Below are 18,655 nucleotides of genomic sequence, written 5' to 3'. Positions count from 1 at the left end.
ACTCTATTCTGAACCATGTTTCCACGCCATTAGTCTATCACTTCACTTTCTCAACCTGATCCTTTCCCCCTTTCATCTCAAACATTTATTAGAGAATTCAATGACTCCTATTTCTTCACTGGAAATTATGGAAGTAAGGTTTCAACATTGCTTTAACCTCTATGCTTAAGTTACATTATTCAATTATAGTCAAAATGCCAAAGCATACCCGTCATATATGGGTGAGTAAGCATGATTTATGTCAGTGCCAAATAGATTTGGTGCCTTTAGATTATCTGCATTCTGTTTGGATAGAGGGGCTAGACCAAAATAATAAATATGAAGATCAGTAACCTTAGGTTGTTGCAGTACAGTCATTTAAATTGTGTCTGACTCTTTATGACTCCATTTGGAGTTTTCTTGGCAAAAATATTGAAGTGGTTTCCTTTTGAAACCACTTCTTCAGCAATAACATTATTGTGAGCCCTTAATTCTCACTGGTTCCAAGTTTTTCTCATTACTTTCTGTTTGCATTACTTCTCAATCATAAGGGAGGTCATAATCTGTAGAATAAAGGATTCTGAATTTTCTTAGAATTTCATCTTTCAGGAAGCAATAAACTGGGAAAACATTTTTACAGTCAAAGATTCTGATAAAGGCCTCATTTCCAAAATATATAGAGAATTGTCTCTAATTTATAAGAAATCAAGCCATTCTCCAATTGATAAATGGTCAAAAGATATGAATAGACAATTCTCAGGCAAAGAAATTGAAACTATTTCTAGCCATATGAAAAGAAGCTCCAAGTCATTATTAATCAGAGAAATGCAAATTAAGACAACTCTGAGATACCACTACACACCTGTTAGATTGGCTAGAATGACAAGGAAATAAATACGGAATATTGGAGGGGATGTGGGAAAACAGGGACACTGATACATTGTTAGTGGAATTGTGAATACATCCAGCCATTCTGGAGAGGGATTTGGAATTATGCCCAAAAAGTTATCAAACTGTGCATACCTTTGATCCAGCAGTGTTACTACTGGGCTTATATCCCAAAAAGATCTTAAAGAAGGGAAAGGCCTTTCTGAAATCATCCTGCTGGTCATTTCTTTTTTTTTTTTTTTTATTTAATAGCCTTTTATTTACAGGATATATACATGGGTAACTTTACAGCATTAACAATTGCCAAACCTCTTGTTCCAATTTTCACCTCTTACCCCCCACCCCTCCCTAGATGGCAGGATGACCAGTAGATGTTAAATATATTAAAATATAAATTAGATACACAATAAGTATACCTGACCAAAACGTTATTTTGCTGTAGAAAAAGAATCAGACTCTGAAATATTGTACAATTAGCTTGTGAAGGAAATCACAAATGCAGGTGTGCATAAATATAGGGATTGGGAACTCAATGTAATGGTTTTTAGTCATCTCCCAGAGTTCTTTTTCTGGGCAAAGCTAGTTCAGTTCATTACTGCTCCATTAGAAATGATTTGGTTGATCTCGTTGCTGAGGATGGCCTGATCCATCAGAACTGGTCATCATCTAGTATTGTTGTTGAAGTATATAATGATCTCCTGGTCCTGCTCATTTCACTCAGCATCAGTTCATGTAAGTCTCTCCAGGCCTTTCTGAAATTATCCTGTTGGTCATTTCTTACAGAACAGTAATATTCCATAATTTTCATATACCACAATTTATTCAACCATTCTCCCACTGATGGACATCCATTCAGTTTCCAGTTTTTAGCCACTACAAAAGGGCTGCCACAAACATTCGTGCACATACAGGTCCCTTTCCCTTCTTTATAATCTCTTTGGGATATAATCCAGTAGTAACACTGCTGGATCAAAGGGTATGCACAGTTTGATAACTTTTGAGCATAGTTCCAAACTACTCTCCAAAATGGTTGGATTCGTTCACAACTCCACCAACAATGCATTATTGTCCCAGTTTTCCCGCATCCCCTCCAACAATCATCATTATTTTTTCCTGTCATCTTAGCCAATCTGACAGGTGTGTAGTGGTATCTTAGAGTTGTCTTAATTTGCATTTCTCTGATTAATAATGACTTGGAGAATCTTTTCATATGACTAGAAATAGTTTCAATTTCTTCATCTGAGAATTGTCTGTTCATATCCTTTGACCATTTTTCAATTGGAGAATGGCTTGATTTTTTATAAATTAGAGTTAATTCTCTATATATTTTGGAAATGAGGCCTTTATCAGAACCTTTGACTGTAAAAATATTTTCCCAGTTTATTGCTTCCCTTCTAATCTTGTCTGCATTAGTTTTGTTTGTACAAAAACTTTTCAGTTTGGTATAATCGAAATTTTCTATTTTGTGATCAGTAATGATCTCTAGTTCTGCTTTGTCATAAAGACCTTCCCCTTCCACAGGTCTGAGAGGTAAACTATCCTATGTTCCTCTAATTTATTAATAATTTCATTCTTTATGCCTAGGTCATGAACCCATTTTGACCTTATCTTGGTGTACGGCGTTAAGTATGGATCAATGCCTAGTTTCTGCCATATTAGTTTCCAATTTTCCCAGCAATTTTTATCAAACAGTAAGTTCTTATCCCAAAAGCTGGATCTTTGGGTTTGTCAAAGACTAGGTTGCTATATTTGTTGACTGTTTTATCCCTTGAACCTAATCTATTCCACTGATCAACTAATCTATTCCTTAGCCAATACCAAATAGTTTTGGTAACTGCTGCTCTATAATATAATTTTAGATCTGGTACAGCTAAGCCACCATCATTTGATTTTTTTTTCATTAATTCCCTTGAAATTCTTGACCTTTTTTTTTCCATATGAACTTTGTTGTTATTTTTTCTAGGTCATTAAAATAGTTTTTTGGGAGTCTGATTGGTATAGCGCTAAATAAATAGATTAGTTTAGGTAATATTGTCATCTTTATTATATTTGCTCTCCCTATCCAAGAGCATTTAATATTTTTCCAATTGGTTAGATCAGACTTAATTTGTGTGAAAAGTGGTCTGGAATTTTGCTCATAAAGTTTCTGATTTTCCTTTGGCAGATAGATTCCTAAATATTTTATATTATCAGTAGTTACTTTAAATGGAATTTCTCTTTGTAACTCTGACTGTTGGATTTTGTTAGTGATATATCCTGCTGGTCATTTCTTACAGAACAATAATATTCCATAATATTCATATACCACAATTTATTCAGCCATTCTCCAATTGGTGGTCATCCACTCAGTTTCCAGTTTTTGGCCACTACAAAGAGGGCTGCCACAAACATTTAAAAAATGTACATATTATGTATGCTTTCTAAGAGTTTTAACCTATTATCCCCAGGGACCTCAGGGACCTTACAGTACTCTTCATTAGGAAAAAAAGTTTTATATACTCTCTTCTTAATAGATTACTTCATGAAGTATAGCTCTAGCAAAAGTAAATGTCACTGGCTAATTGGTAATCAGTGAATAACCCCTAGGATCTAGGCCTATGAATCTTAGTACTAGTGAAGACATGATTCCTTAGGGTTAACCCTCAGACCTCAAAAGGAGACAGAATCAACTGGCTTCTGGGGTTATAATTTACCCAAATGTATAGGAGATTGGGCAGAAGACTACATTTCTGGATACTATTGTCATTTCCTCTGACACAACATAAACTTCTTAAGGACAAAGATTGATTCTTTTTTGCTGTTGTGTCTCTACTGACTAACATACTTTCAGATGCTATATTTCCTTTATAATTGCTTCATGTAATTTACTTTCTAAGCCACAATTTTTCTCACTTACAAAATTGGATCTAGTCAGAGGCTGGTATATTGGAATGTGGAAAAGTTATCAAAAAGTCCTTAGAGGCTGGTAGAATTTACGGTGAACTTTCACTTCAGATTCACTATACTCTCATTATTTTATAAATGCCATACTTCATTTCCATACTAACTTTGACAATGTCATAACTCTGAGGAAGAACTGTTGTTGACTTCCATATACACCACCAGCAAGGAGGAGTGTAAGTCCAAGGAGAAAACTCTAAGCAAGTGCTACAGATTGTGGCTAAAACTGGGTACAGACTGTTTTCTTCTCCAACTTTGGGGACTGCACACTGTAACACAATCCTTACCTGGTGCATACATAACCTGTATAACACTCCCCAGTGTTCTATAGCTTAAGAAGTAAGAGAGCTAGAAGCTCAGAGGTATGAAGGCCTAATAATGGCCCTGCAGCTGCATCCCCACCCCAACCCCATGCCCTTCAATAACCATTGTTATTGTACTACAAAGATCACGACTACTATACTACTGTACTACTACTGTACTATGAAGATCATGGCTCAATCTTCCATATAAAATTCCTTCCAACACTTGCCAGTAAATCACACTCTCTATATGTAGATAGACTTTCTATCCACAACTAGGCCTTAAAATATTGTCTTCTATTACAAACACAAAACAGGTACTTGCCCTCTCAGAAATTTTAGATAGCACTAGAAAAGGGGAGTAACAGTAAGATGAATGATACAGACACTATTGGAGTTCAAAGGGAACCCCGAAAAGTTGGGCTACCAGATTAGTGTCATGAGGTGCCTCAAAAGAATTTGTAGGTTTGGACCCATTTCCAAGTCAAGGGGCAAAGTTTTTTATAATTGTAACTCCAATTACAATGGGCTAAGTTCCAAAATAATTTAGCAAAGAACCAGGAGGAAGAAGATATATTTACAGGAAGAAGTTAGAGAGACCAGGTGCTTTATGCCACTGATATGCTGATTTCATGGCTTACTGGTATATTTGAGGACTGGTGTGGTATACACCTCATTATAATCTCAGAAACTTTGTTATCACTGACCAATAGATATTATCTGATAGCTATCAATATTTGTGTAACTACAGCACTCTCAAGGCCAGAGGACCTCAAGATTATCAACTCATCATTCCTAAAAGTTAGGGGAAGACATATATCATTTTTAACTGCATTATTCCCATGGTCAGGTGACCTTAGGATTATTGCTACATCTCCCCTAAATATTGCATCCCATCATCATTGCCCTCTCTTGCAGTTGGGACCCAAATTCATTTGGGAGAAAGGCACAAAGGTCTTATCTTCTGAGCTGCTTCAAGCTGGTAAAAGGCATAGAACTGACCTGCCTAGTGGAGTCCAGACTGAAGAGGGAAGACACATGACTTGAAGATGGTGGCAGCAGGATCCAGAGGGTGTTGAATCTCAGAATCAGATAGCAGGTGATATTCAACTTGAACAAGTACTTTGAAGGTCATTGTTTGGAGTCAAGAATGCTCGTAAGTAGAATAAAAATGCAGGGGTCAAAAATGAGCAAGAAAAAAATAAAAGTGGAGGGAGGAACCCACCCAAAGGAAGATGGGGAGATGAGGTTATCATGAATGTCTCATATCCAACTAGTTTTTTCTGGTATCCTCTCAGTACAAAGCTCAACATTCCCTCAGTTGTTGATGTACACACAGCAGGAGGTGTTGGCACAGACACAGACAATACCTCTAGTGGCAAGAAGACAATCCAAGGCCCTTTGGCTGTCTAAAACCATGTTGGCAAGAGTCCAGGGATTCTTGGATCTCTTGGAATGAATGTGCAGTTTCATTGTCCCCTTGGTTAATTGTTGCAGTGAGGTTTCAGGGGATAGTCTCAAGTTCTAAATATACAATCAATGAAACTACCACTGCTGGGCACAATGGGAACAGTGGTGTTACACACAACGAAAGGAATGCCCAGGTGGGTGGGAAGGAAGCACCATAAGGTTTAAAAAGATGAATTTTCAAGCTTGTTTCCCTTGGCCTGAAATTAACCCACCTTCTGGTGTTCTTTACAAGACAATAGAAACATCTCTTGGTTCATGGATAGCTCGTAATAATTGTGGAAATTTTCACATTTTCCCTACATGTTTAATGGGGGAATAATTTATTTATTTGTTTGTTTGTTTACATGAACTGATGCTGAGTGAAATGAACAGAACCAGGAGATCATTATACCTTCAATAACAATACTGTATGAGGATGTATTCTGATGGAAGTGGATTTCTTCGACAGAGAGAAGATCTAATTCAGTTCCAATTGATCAGTGATGAATAAAATCAGCTACACTCAGAGAAAGAACACTGGGAAATGAATGTGGACGACTTGCATTTTTTTTTTCTTCCCAGATTATTTTTATCTTCTGAATCCCACTCTTCTCATGCCACAAGGGAACTGTTCGGTTCTGCATACATATATTGTATCTAGGAGATACTATAACATATTTAACCTGTATAAGACTGCCTGCCATCTAGGGGAAGGGGTGGAGAGAGAGAAGGGAAAAGTCGGAATAGAAGTGAGAGCAAGGGATAATGTAAAAAATCACCCAGGCTTATGCCCTGTCAATAAAGAGTTTTAAAAATTTACATTCTTTTCAAGAGAGCATCCACAGTTAAGGATATGTGGACAAAGGAAGGGGGAAAAGGGAAAGGGAAAAGGAAAAGGAAAAGGAAAGCTGAAGTTACCATTCTTGAGTTTGACTCATTTCTCATCCTGTCTTTTAGCTTTCAGTGCAGATATTGCAATATCTCCTGGTGCTCTGGGGCCACAGCTACTGATGGGGAAGGGAATATGATCAAGGTGGAGGACAGGTTCTATTTAGGTACTGAAGGGAAGAAAGAATGCTATTTCTTTAACCACCATTAGACTAGTTTGCCATACACATGCTCCTGTTAGAATCTGCTGTTATAAGGTACACAAGACCAGAGATTTGCAACTATATTACAATTGGATGGTGAGTAGATAAAAAAGGAAGAGATAGTAGGGGTATAGAGAAGAATAGATGAGTGCCGGGGTCAAGTAAAGAACTAGCAATAGAGGAAATTTAAAAAAAAGTAAAGATCCTACAGGGAGTAAGTGAGGCAGAGACAAAGGACAGAGTCCTTGATTTGGTGATGAGAGGGTATTCCATTGATGATTGCTTTTATGAATTCAAGAAAAATGGTCTGAGAGATGAGGATTTTGTTGTTAAGTCATTTTTTAGTCTTGATATGACTTACTCCCTCCTTCCCCATCTCCACCCATGATGAAGTAATCAGGAGGAATTGAGAATTCTCAGCCCATCTCCTCATTTACTGTCTGATTATCCTATCAATCAGGATTGCCTTTTTCCTCTCAAGAGTTTTTCTTGTTCAATATCTCTCCCCCACACACCCCTAATCCAATCCTTTATAATCACATTTGGAGTTTTCTCACTGGAAAACTCAGTTTTTCTTACTGGAGTGAATTGCCATTTCCTTCTCTTGATCATTTTACAGGTGATGAACTGAGGCAAACAGGGTGAAGGGACTTTCTTGAGTCCCCCAATGTTCTTCAGACATTTATTCCTTCTTTTTCTGTTTGTTCCTTTAGCAATTAGTTAGTTCTTGATGCCATGACTAATCTACATAGTCCCTGTAACTTCCCTATCCCAGGGACAGAGGCTTTTGAGAAAGTTTTGACTCCTTTTAGTGATGGTAGTTGTACAGTTCAGAAGTTAGAAAAAATGAACCTTAAGCCTGGGCTCACTTACTCAGACATTGGGATATTTTAATGGGATACAGCTAATGAGTGTAGCTGTAGGGTCATTTGGTTAAAAGCTCTCTTCATTGAAGAGAAGGCTTGAGACACATTTTGCCTAAGTATTTTTGCTGTTGTTTAATAATCTTTCAGTGATATCCAATTCTCCCTGATCAATTTTGGGTTTTTTGTAGAAGAGATACTGGAGTGGTTTCCAATTTCTTTCTCCAAAAGATTTTAGATATGAAAGAACTTGAGTCCAACATGATTAAGTGACATCCTCAGGGTCAAGCTGTTAAGTGTCTGAGGCCAGATGTGAACTCATGAAAGAGTTTAGTAACTTTAGAGTAAGTACTCAATCTATTCTGTAAATTAGTTGCCTTTTACTTTGCACTTAGTAAAATATCTACATTTACTAAGTACTTCACACTTAGTAAATAATTAGAAGACAGTTATTATTTTATAAAAGGAATAACCTCATCCTTCATAGTTTCTGAGGAGAAAACACTTTGATGCACTCAGAAAGTCTCAGATCAGTGTAACAAAGTGAGGTTTTACTGGAAATGAAACAAACTTTCTGAGGGTCGTCCCTAAATAAGATGAGAGGTCCTGAGTAAGATGAGAGGGGGGGACAAGGGGATTTGTCTACTATACAACTCAGTGTAAGGATAATGATTCATAGCATCTTTAGCAAATGGAAAAGAGATGGTTATATCTGGGGAAAGTTTATAAAATCCCAATAATGGCTTAGGTTGAGAACAATTCTGTTCAAAGGAGATTTCAGAAAAACTTGGAAAGACTTATATGAGTCAATGAAGTGAAGTGAGAAGAACCCTAAGAACATTGTACAAAGTAACAGCAACATTATGCAAAGATCATCTTTGATAGTCTTAGCTTTCCTAAGCAATACAGTGATCTAAGACAACTCCAAAAGGCGGATGATGGAAACTGCTATTCCCATCTAGAGAAAGAACTATGTAATCTGAAAGCAGATACAATGAAAGAATATTATTTTCACTTTTTTGTTGTTTTTTTCTTTCTTGTGATTTTTCCTTTTTTATTCTGATTCTTCCTTCACAACATGATTAATATATAAATATGTTTAATATGATTATACATGCATAAGATCAGATTGCTTTCTATCTTAGAGAGAGGGTTGAGGAAGGAGGGAAGGACAAAAAAATTGGAACTCAAAATATTATAATAAGAAAATGTTGAAAACTATCTTTTCAAGTAATTGGAAAAAATAAAATATTATTAAGTGGGGGGAAAAGGAGAGGAAAGAAATCTCTGCTCAGAGCCTAGACTCTATTTGGGGCTAGTGATACCTAGCTGGATATCAAAGTTGGTTTCTCTATGGGGCAATGCCCCTTTTCTTGCAGATCTGGCACAAAGCTGGGTTGTTGAACAAACTTAGAGTCCCTAGAGATATAGAGCTTGTAAAAGAGCCAGTGACCTGCTCATAAATATATGACCATTGTCAAGTTTCTTACTCTGTCTAAACTTTAACTTTCTCATCTGAAAATTACAGTTACTTTAATATTCATTATATACTAAGTCAGTTAGACTTTCAGGACCAAATGTGATAATGGAGACTGACCTGATAATAAGGTTGGCTTGATAATAAAGTTAAATCAAACCAACTCAAAAAGAAAGGAGTGTCCTGATTTTAATTCAGAATTACCAGCTCCATAATAGATACAAATAACACTTAAACAATAAAACTCAATTATCCAAAGTAGAAGAAATAAGAGAAGGAAGACATGGGATAATAAAGAAACCAGATAAAACAGAATGGAGAATCTTTTTACATTGGCAATAAAGTAACTCGGCTCAATCAAGAGAGAGAATTGTAGATATCATAGAAGAGGAAGTTCCCCAAAGTTTCTAGTACAACAAGCCAGAGACAGAGACATGACTGAGATTGATGTTATCCAGAAATGTCCAGCTCTTCTGTAATTTCCCTGCCAAAGACACTAGAGTGGTTTTCCATTTCCTTCTGCAATTCATTTTACAAAGGAGAAAATTGAAACAAACAGGATGAAGTAAGGTTCCCAGGGTCCCACATCTGGTAATCTGAAGCTGGATTTGCACTCAGGTCATTCTGATTCCAGGTGCCATGTTCAATCCACTGCTCCATCTAGCTGCCCTATTAGTTCCTTCTTTGTCTTCCTTCCTAGAGTCTTTTTTTTTTCTTTCAACAATTTCTTCAACTTTGGAAGTGGGATTGGCCTCATTCATCTTTCCTGAGGAAACTAGAAGCCAGAAATTCCTGAAATGGCTCAAAGCTTCAAAAAAGACTCCAAGAAAAGCTGAATTTCTCTTCTTGCAAACCTCACTCAGCCTGCTCACACAAGGTCAGTCACCTCCACCAATATATAGAGAGGTTATGAGAGCAAAATACAAGGAAAATATCATAACAGACTTTCTTGATGCTTCAAAAATTAAAGTTATCAAAAATAATGAAAATTCTATATCATTTTCCTTCACAAAGATATTTTTTCACCTAATTTGATTCAACTGTTGAGACTAAATAACTGTATCCTCTTTGGAGATGATCTATCCATGATTGTTTTTGTTTCATAGTCCATCTACTAGAAAAAGGAATGTAAAATAGGTTGGTTGCCTCTGCAATCTCACCTGTTTGAGCTAATCTACCAAAAAAAAAAAAGGTGATCTCCCTCTCAGTGACTGAGCATCACAGGCTTTAAGTGAAGTAAAAAGTTTAACTGCCTGATAAAAGGGCCCATTTTGTCCTTTTATCCAAAGTTACTTTGACATTAACCCTTCTCTCTGCAGGTGCAAGTGATGCAATAGAAATAATTGCACAAGGACCAAGACATTACTTTGGGGATTTATACAAGAAAACTTCAAACATAACTCATTTCACTGAATACCTTTCGGTCAGAAATGAAAAACTCACGGAGTCTGAAAGAGGTATATAAAGAAAACATAACACTGAAATACTTTGCCATGATAAACTCAACTGCATCACTTCCAGACCCCCACCCCAAACATAGTTCCTTCTGCACACTTTATTTCCAAAAAATCCTGGATTTTTTGTTGTTCATCATTATCTTGATGCTATGGCAATTCATCCTGGTACTCTGGCAGGGGTCCTAAAACTTTTTAAATAGGGGGCCAGTTCACTATTCCTCAGACTGTTGGAGGGCTGGACTATAGTAAAAACAAAATTTTGTTTTGTGGGCCTTTAAATAAAGAAATTTCATAGCCCTGGGTGACGGGGATAAAAGTCCTCAGCTGCCGTATCTGGCCTGCGGGCTGTAGTTTGAGGACCCCTGAGTCTAGAGGCTCAAAACAACACTAGTACCATGAAATCCATCTATATATCCCCAGGCTTTATACTTTATCAAACAGAACATTCATAAAAGCATTTACTACTATATATTGCATTTCTATTCTATTCCATTGATCTACCTTTCTATTTATTAGTCAGAACCAAATAATTTTAATAATTATTGCCTTATAATATAGTTTAAAATCTGATGCTTCCAAACCTCCTTCCTTTATAAAAATGTTAATTTATAATTTTTTAAATATTTTATTATTCATTTTCATTAGCTTCTTTGAATTTCTTATTTTTTGCTGAGGAAATTGGGGTTAAATGATTTGCCCAGGATCATTACAGCTTGGAAGCATTAAGTGTTTGAGGCTAAAATAGAGCTCCGGTCTTCCTGACTTCAGGGCTGGTGCTTTATCCATTGCACCATCTAGATGCTCCCCAAAATTCTTAATTTTTTGTTTTCCAGATGTATTTTGTTATTGTTTTTTCTAATTCACTAAAATGATGTTTTGGCAATTTAATTGGGATGGCAATGAATGCATATTTTGGTTAGATAATGCTATCAATCTTCCTGTTTTCTGTGATAATTCTCTTGAAAGCTCTCTTGTCAGTCCTTCAGCAACAAGTTATCATCTGACAAAAAGTTCACTGAAAAACAGATTAGGGTTTTCATTTCTCTATTTTCCTTACACTTAGTAGGTGCTTAGGAGACTGATGTGATTAATTCATCAGTGGGTAAACACATTCTTCATTGCTTCAGTTTTTCAGAGTTTTAGTTAATTAAATGGCAGGATAAACAGAAAACTGAGAAGTACCTTTGGAATTCACACCTTTTTGGAAATAGAAAAGGGGAGGGAAAACTTGAGAGGACAAGGAATATAAAGGACTGGTGCAAGCTTAGTTTGAGCATTCTCTGCTCAGAGTTTAGATTTCACTTGCAGCTGTGTTCCTGACTGAAACTCTTCCTAGCTGAACATCCAAGGTAGGTTTCTTCCTGGGGAAATGCCCTTTTTTAATGATTGGTGGAAACTGCTCTCAGTTTCCCGTCAACAGGGTTTGCATTAGTGTTTGTGACAAACATGGTCATGGTTCCATAACCATGGTAAGCTTAGTAGCTTGCCAAAACCTCAGATTCCCTGTCTATAAAATATCAAATAACATATGGGTAAAAATATGTATATCAACTTCAAATATGCAGAGACTAACAATAAATAGGTTATGAGATTAGATTGATGATACCACTTACATCAGACCCACTTAGAAGAAGAGCAGTCTTTTTTTTCTGATACTTGGTCATGGTGGTCTAGTCTTATCTTGACTAGGGAGAATGGGTGTAGCTCAATACTTGAAAGTTTCATGAGCCAGAAAGCAAATCGATGAAGTTTAGATTTGGGGTACCCAAATGAAATTAGGATTTTTGGTGGTCAGGGAGTTAAATGCAGTCTAGTGGTGGCTCAAGGGTAGGGAGTTCTGAGGATTCCTTTCTGGTGGCACAGAGGTCCTCTATAAGGGAATTTACAGACCAGAAAACCTAGATTGATAAGAGAGGTTTATTATGGGGGTTGTGAGTAAGGTTAAAGTCTAGTTTAGGAAATAGGTGAGAGTAAAGAGGCACTGGAAACAGTATTCCAGTGGACAAAAGACCCTTGGCATGCCAAGCACGGTATAGTTGGCATGATTGGAACTTCTGTAAAGAGAGGATTTTAATTTGGCTCTTTTTTATAATGAGAGATTTAGCTAAAGGGGCCCATGGGTGGAGTCTCAAGTTGGCTCAGATCCAATGGGGGCTGTGAGAGCCCAAGTTGGCTTAGATCGGGTAGAGGCTGGTATAAGCCTGGATCTCCTATTGTAATTCAAATGGGTGTTTTTGACCAGGATTTGTGAATCAAAGGTCGTAGCTTCTTGAATGGATAATGCATCAGCCAGGAGGGGTTGGGAGTAATCTGAATCACAAATCAATCAAAGGATTGAAAGGATCACAAATCAGTTTCTTAAAGGGACCATAAACAACTTCAAAAAGACATTGGAAAGATCTAGCTCTAATAGCTTTCCTTACTTAGTAGGTCCAATCTATATACTCAGTAGTTAGTTAACAAACATGTATTAAGTACTTATTATAGGCTAAGCATTTTGCTAAATTCAAGGGATGTGGATGAACAATAGCAAAGGAAAGTGAGAAAAAGCAGTGACAATCAGAGTAGAACTAAGAGAATATTGTTATCAGAGCAGAAAATGAGATTTGTTTTTAAGGATGAAGGATTCGGGAATTGGTTTACAAGTAGAATGGTTGGCAGAAAATAAAGATTACAGAAAGTGGGAATATAAAATGGAAAATCTAATATAGAAGAATAATAGTTTATGTAAGTACCAAATGTCTGGTGTATTTAATTCTTTGCAGAATGCATTGTATTGGACACTGGAATAATACTATTTATTTTCACCTATGAAGTTAATTTTTACGCTTGAAATACCTCCTCTGCATTCCTCCATGTGTGCCATTCACTAGTGGAAATAAATTGTATTATACCATGATCTACTGGCTTTAAAAAAAAAAAAAAACACTATAATAGTCTGGATATCAGAGATGCAGACAAAAGGATTTCCCTGATGAAGAAGAATGGTCATCCTCTTGATAAAGAAACATGTAAGAGGAGATGAGAAGAAAAGAAAAACCTGTTCAATGGCTTCAATTGTTTTTCAGTTAAGTAAGATAGAATACTCACCTGAGGGCATAGAGAGCAAGTATATGTGGGAAGCTTAAAATTGAATTAAAATGGTTGTAATTGCCATTGTAGTGAGTGGGAAAGAAAATTGGTTAAGGAGATTTAAAAGGATTGCCTTTCTGCAGTAAAAGCCAGTTGAGATTATGTAATGCCAAGTTAAAATAGACCCAAGAGAACTCAGTTTTGTAACTTTCTCCAGCTTCATTTAGCAGCTGAAGAATAAGGAGCAAAACTGGGAAACTTGGTGAGAGAAATCCAGAGATGGTGTTTGACAAGACAAGATTTATTATATTAGGACAAAGAGTAAAAATATTCAAAATGAAAGGACTAGGTAGTGAAAGTCTATTTGACTGAGCTAGCAGTCTTTGCTCACTCAGTTTTTAAAAGTCTCTCCAAGTTCCTCAATTAGGCCTTCATTTAACCAAACAGAAGGCATTTTCTTCATTACACCTGTGGCATATTCTCCTACATGTTACATTCTAGAAGCCATGAAGGTCATCTTGGCTTCCTGGGGCTTCTTCTCCCAGTTGGGTAAATCCAGGTGCATAATAATTAGGAAACTGATCCAGGACACTAGGGAACTCGGGTGTCACACTTGTATCCAAGGGGTAACTTTGCCATCTAAGTAGGAGGTTTACTGTGATGTTGACTCTTAAGACCAAAATAAAATCATAGATTTGGAATTAAGAGATTATGAGACATTTAACTAATAGGGAACTAAAGGGGGGAACTAAAGGGCAGAAAGACGATTTGTTCAAATCTACATAATAAATGGCAAAACTAGATTCAACCCCAATTCTTTTGCCTCCAAAGTTCTTTTCTCATGTACTACCCTGCTTCCATTTATTGAAGCATTCAGCAGACTAGAGAATTCTTCATTGCTGATTCTTTTGGAGAATTTTTATGGGGAGGTAAGAGCTGCCCTCCAAGGTTTTTCATGTTGACTCTGAATTGCTTTAAAGCCACTCAGAAGGAAAATAAAATGAAAATAGTACTTAATGAATAAAAAGCCCATAAAAGTCATTCAAAAATAATGATTATATTTAGTTCTCTTCTACCATGATATTTTCTATTATTTAGTTCTCTTCTACCATGATATCTACCAATAAATTTTGAGACCATTTACCTCTACCTTCTTCTGAGATTATACACTCTATTTCTTTTCTTTCACAGTCCAATTACTGGAAAAAAGGAACACATATTGGTTGCCTCTAGTTTCTCAACTAGAAGCAAGGCTGAAGTTAACACCTTGTGAATCTGTGGAAAGAAGTAAATACATTTTGGAAATGGGAGAGAAAGAAGAACTGTTAGCACCAAGTAAATCAAGAAGCCAGCCTAAAATCAAAGAAGCAATACGTTCAATCTTCCTTCTGGCCCAAGATCTAGCCACGTCATGTTCAAATTGCATCAAAAGCAGAGCATGTAAATATAGTTCTGATGAACAATTAGAGCTTTCTTTCTCAGAACCAGAATTAAAAGACTCCTTTGTGTGTTCCATGTTCTTACTTGAGTCCCAGCTTGCTGAAGATGATAAAAATGAAGACGGGAGCAATGATGATGATGGTGGTGAACTCAATTATGAAGTCATATCTGACAAGGATGATGAACACTATAAGGATGCTGCTGATATACAAGACAATTTTAAGTTCCAGGATAAGTGTGCTGATGTGACTGATGGCTGTAATGCTAATCATTATAATGATGGTAGCCAGCATGACAACACCAAAGAAATAGTTTATGGTTATGACCAAGATGATAAGGACATCTACTATGATGGTGGCAGCAATTGTATGGATAGCCATGATGATGATAATAGAAATATAGATAAAGAAACCCATATTAGCTGCAATAGTCTTAGGAACAGAATTGGTGATAATGGTAAAGACAAAAATGGAAATGCTGACAGCCTTTTTGATAAAAGGAATAATGATAGAATTAATGAAAAAGACAATAACTCCAGTTATGGTGATGATGATGATGATGATGATGATGATACAACATGCTGGAGGGTAACATTTACCATTCTGATGCTGACAATCTGGCTAGTGATGCTAGTGGTGATGATGATAATGATGGTGCCAATTGTGAGAAACCAACTGAAAATATAGCAATATCAATGTCAGTGACAGCGATACTGAGAGCAGTGCTAATAGAGCTATAATATCACTGCCAATGGGGATATCTATGGTTATGACACTACCAGTAATAACAACAATGGCACAGACATGAAACACAGATCTGAAGTACACTAATAAAAATGGTGAAACAATAAGATGACATTTGTCTGTCACTCTTTAGCTAGTCTTTAATGACAGTCACTTTTCCCCTAGTTTTTTGGTACCACTTGCAAAAAGGCTGCTAAGATATTTTTTTGGTCATATGCATATACTCCTATTTTCAATTTCTTTGGGAGCTTTAGCTTTGTTACGGGCATTGATCGAACTTTATTTGTCAAGAAACACCAGCAAGAAGAACAACCACAAAACTATCAAAGTGAATGTTGCAAAATGAGAAACAACAAAGATACTTTGAAGTAAAGAGAAGACATTCTATCCCACTTCTTTGCAAAGGTGGGAGGACCATGAGTGTGGCACATAACTTCTTTTGCCAATTTTTCCAAAATAATTTTGCATGTTTAAAAAATTTTTCCATTCTCCCCTCCCTAAATTTGTTGTATTGCATGATTGTAGAGGCTTGAGGAGAAATATTGGAAACTTTAAAAGTGGGAAAAAACCAGAGTATATCAATAAAAATTTATTTTAAATAAGACCACTGTTTTTGTAAGTTTTGTATTAAGCATTTTCTCTTGGATTTAATAATTGGTCATTAATGTAACAGCATAAATATTTCTCTCAGTCATCTGAAAGTTTGGAGAGTTTTGATCTTTACTTACCATTTTAAAAAAAATCTTTGCTTGAACTCTATACATGATATGAATTTTGATGTCTATTGCCTAAAGGAAGACTCTTAAAGGATCCTTGAAGATCTGGTTGTAAAATGCGCCATTCTGTCTCCTGATATCTAGAGAGAAAAGAAAACAGTGAACAGATCTTTTATAGGAAATATAACCTTGGGGATTTGATATCATAACTTGGCTTTCTGATTGCATATGGTAATGTGAGGTTACTAGATATCTCCACTTGAGATGGGATTGTAATCAAAAGTCCAATTGAACTATCAGTGGTCTTCCATGCTTGCCTCAGACTTACAGATTGTTTACAATAATTCAGGCTTTCTTTGCTAAGGCAACCTTGGTCCTAATCACTTCTAAAATGCATATTTTTAAATTTGTGTCACAATAAGGAACTACTGAACTTCTTTCAAATCTTTTGAATATTCACAAATACCTATTTTTAAAAATATCTAAATATATAATGTTGTACTAGCTCTTGCTTGGCCCATCCCCCTGCTTACCTAAGCATTTTGCAAGCAGAATGTAATGTCCTTGTACTCTGAGGTCAGAGCACTCTGTCCTATATCCTATTCTTGGTACTTCCCTGCTTTCAATAAGGTTATAAACTACTAATGTCTGCTTCTGTATCTTCCTGCTTATAAAATTAACACTTTGTAGTTTGTGGTTTTAGCCTTTACTAAACCCTTGCTGTTCTGGGATGCTTGATTTGGGTCTTGCATCCCAGCCCCTTGCATCCACTAGAAAATAAGCTTCACTTCACTTTCTGTTTTTTGGTACAACAATAGTGTTTGGATAGCTTTTAGAAATTTTCTATAAAGCTCCAATTTTTGCTGAGACTTTCACATATAGAATTGTTTTAATTAGTGGTCAAGAAATCTTAAAAGGTCTCTGTGCCTCTCTATCTCCCTCTCTCAATATCAGAAGATAAGAACCCTTAAAAGTCTTCCTTTAGAGGATACCCATCAGTTAGTAAATAGCCAAATAATGATAGTGTATGAATGTAATGGAACATTATTGTTCTATAAGTATCGTTGAGCAGGCTGATTTCAGAAAAGCCTGGGAGACTTATATAAACTAGTACTGAGGGAAGTGAACAAAACCAGAAGATCATTGTACACAGTAAAATGATTATGTGATCAACGGTGATTTACTTGACTCTTCTCAACAATGTGGTGATTCGAGGCCATTTGAAGAGACTTGGGATGGAAAGTATACTCCACATCCAGTGAGAAAACTAAGGATATAAACTATGGCTACCCAAAGCAAAATTTTTTCATTTTTTCATTTTTCATTTTTTCATTTTCATTTTCATTTTCCATTTTTGCATCAATATTCATTAGGAAAATTGGTTTATAATTTTCTTTTTCTATTTTTAGGCTACCTGATTTAGGTATCAGTACCATATCTGTAACATAAAAGGAATTTCCCTATTTTTTCAAATAGTTTGCATAGTACTGGAATTAATTGTTCTTTAAATGTTTTATAGAATTCACATGTAAATCCATCTGGCCCTGGAGATTTTTTCTTAGGGAGTTGATAAATAGCTTGTTCTATTTCTTTTTCTAAAATAAGGCTATTTAAATAACTTAATTTCCTCTTCTGTTAATCTGGCAATTTCCTCTTCTGTTAATCTGGCAATCTATATTTTTGTAGATATTCCTCCATTTCCCTTAGATTATGAAATTTATTGACATATAGTTGAGCAAAATAAATCCTAATTATTATTCTAATTTCCTCTTCATTGGTAGAAAGTTTTCCTTTTTCAATTTTGAGACTAACAATTTGGTTTTCTATCCTTTTTCTAATCATATTAATTAACATTTTATCTATTTTGTTGGTTTTTTTCACAAACCTAATTCTTAGTTTTATTTATTAATTCAATAGTTTTTATACTTTTAATTTTATTAATCTCCCCTTTTATTTTCAGAATTTCAAATTTGATATTTAATTGGGGGTTCTTAATTTGTTCATTCTCTAGTTTTTGTTTTTTTTCATTGCAAGCCTAATTCATTGATCTTCTTTCTCTATTTTATGCAAGTAAGCAAATTGAGATATAAAATTTCTCCTAATAATTTCTTTGGCTGTATCCCACAAATTTTGGTATGTTTTCTCATTACTGTCATTCTCTTGGATGAAATTATTGATTGTGTGTATGATGTGTTGTTTTGCCCATTCATTCTTTAGGATTAGATTGCTTAGTTTCCA

At 35.8% G+C, this 18,655-nt stretch overlaps 1 protein-coding gene across 1 annotated transcript; it reads left to right on the top strand.

Annotated features, from left to right (window-relative positions):
* The first annotated feature begins 8,748 nt into the window (after positions 1-8,748).
* Positions 8,749-17,092, top strand: LOC105750207. Its single transcript, XM_031962043.1, has 3 exons — positions 8,749-9,866; positions 10,309-10,446; positions 14,710-17,092. Exons 1-3 carry the CDS (start codon positions 9,629-9,631, stop codon positions 15,642-15,644), a joined length of 1,311 nt encoding a protein of 436 aa, XP_031817903.1. The 5' UTR covers positions 8,749-9,628; the 3' UTR covers positions 15,645-17,092.
* Positions 17,093-18,655: the final 1,563 nt, after the last annotated feature.

The sequence above is a fragment of the Sarcophilus harrisii genome, chromosome 3 (genome assembly GCF_902635505.1).
Source record: "Sarcophilus harrisii chromosome 3, mSarHar1.11, whole genome shotgun sequence".
Classification (NCBI taxonomy): domain Eukaryota; kingdom Metazoa; phylum Chordata; class Mammalia; order Dasyuromorphia; family Dasyuridae; genus Sarcophilus; species Sarcophilus harrisii.
The sequence above is the reverse complement of the archived record's forward strand: the minus strand, read 5'-3'. Positions and strand labels throughout refer to the sequence as shown.

What these genes read in the sequence shown, in the direction of transcription:
- LOC105750207 (XM_031962043.1), top strand. Translation starts at nt 9,629, where the DNA reads ATGTTCAATCCACTGCTCCATCTAGCTGCCCTATTAGTTCCTTCTTTG. An exon ending in ACTCAGCCTGCTCACACAAG is followed by an intron (nt 9,867 to 10,308) that starts GTCAGTCACCTC and finishes TTCTCTCTGCAG; the next exon opens with GTGCAAGTGATGCAATAGAA. An exon ending in ACTCACGGAGTCTGAAAGAG is followed by an intron (nt 10,447 to 14,709) that starts GTATATAAAGAA and finishes TTTCTTTCACAG; the next exon opens with TCCAATTACTGGAAAAAAGG.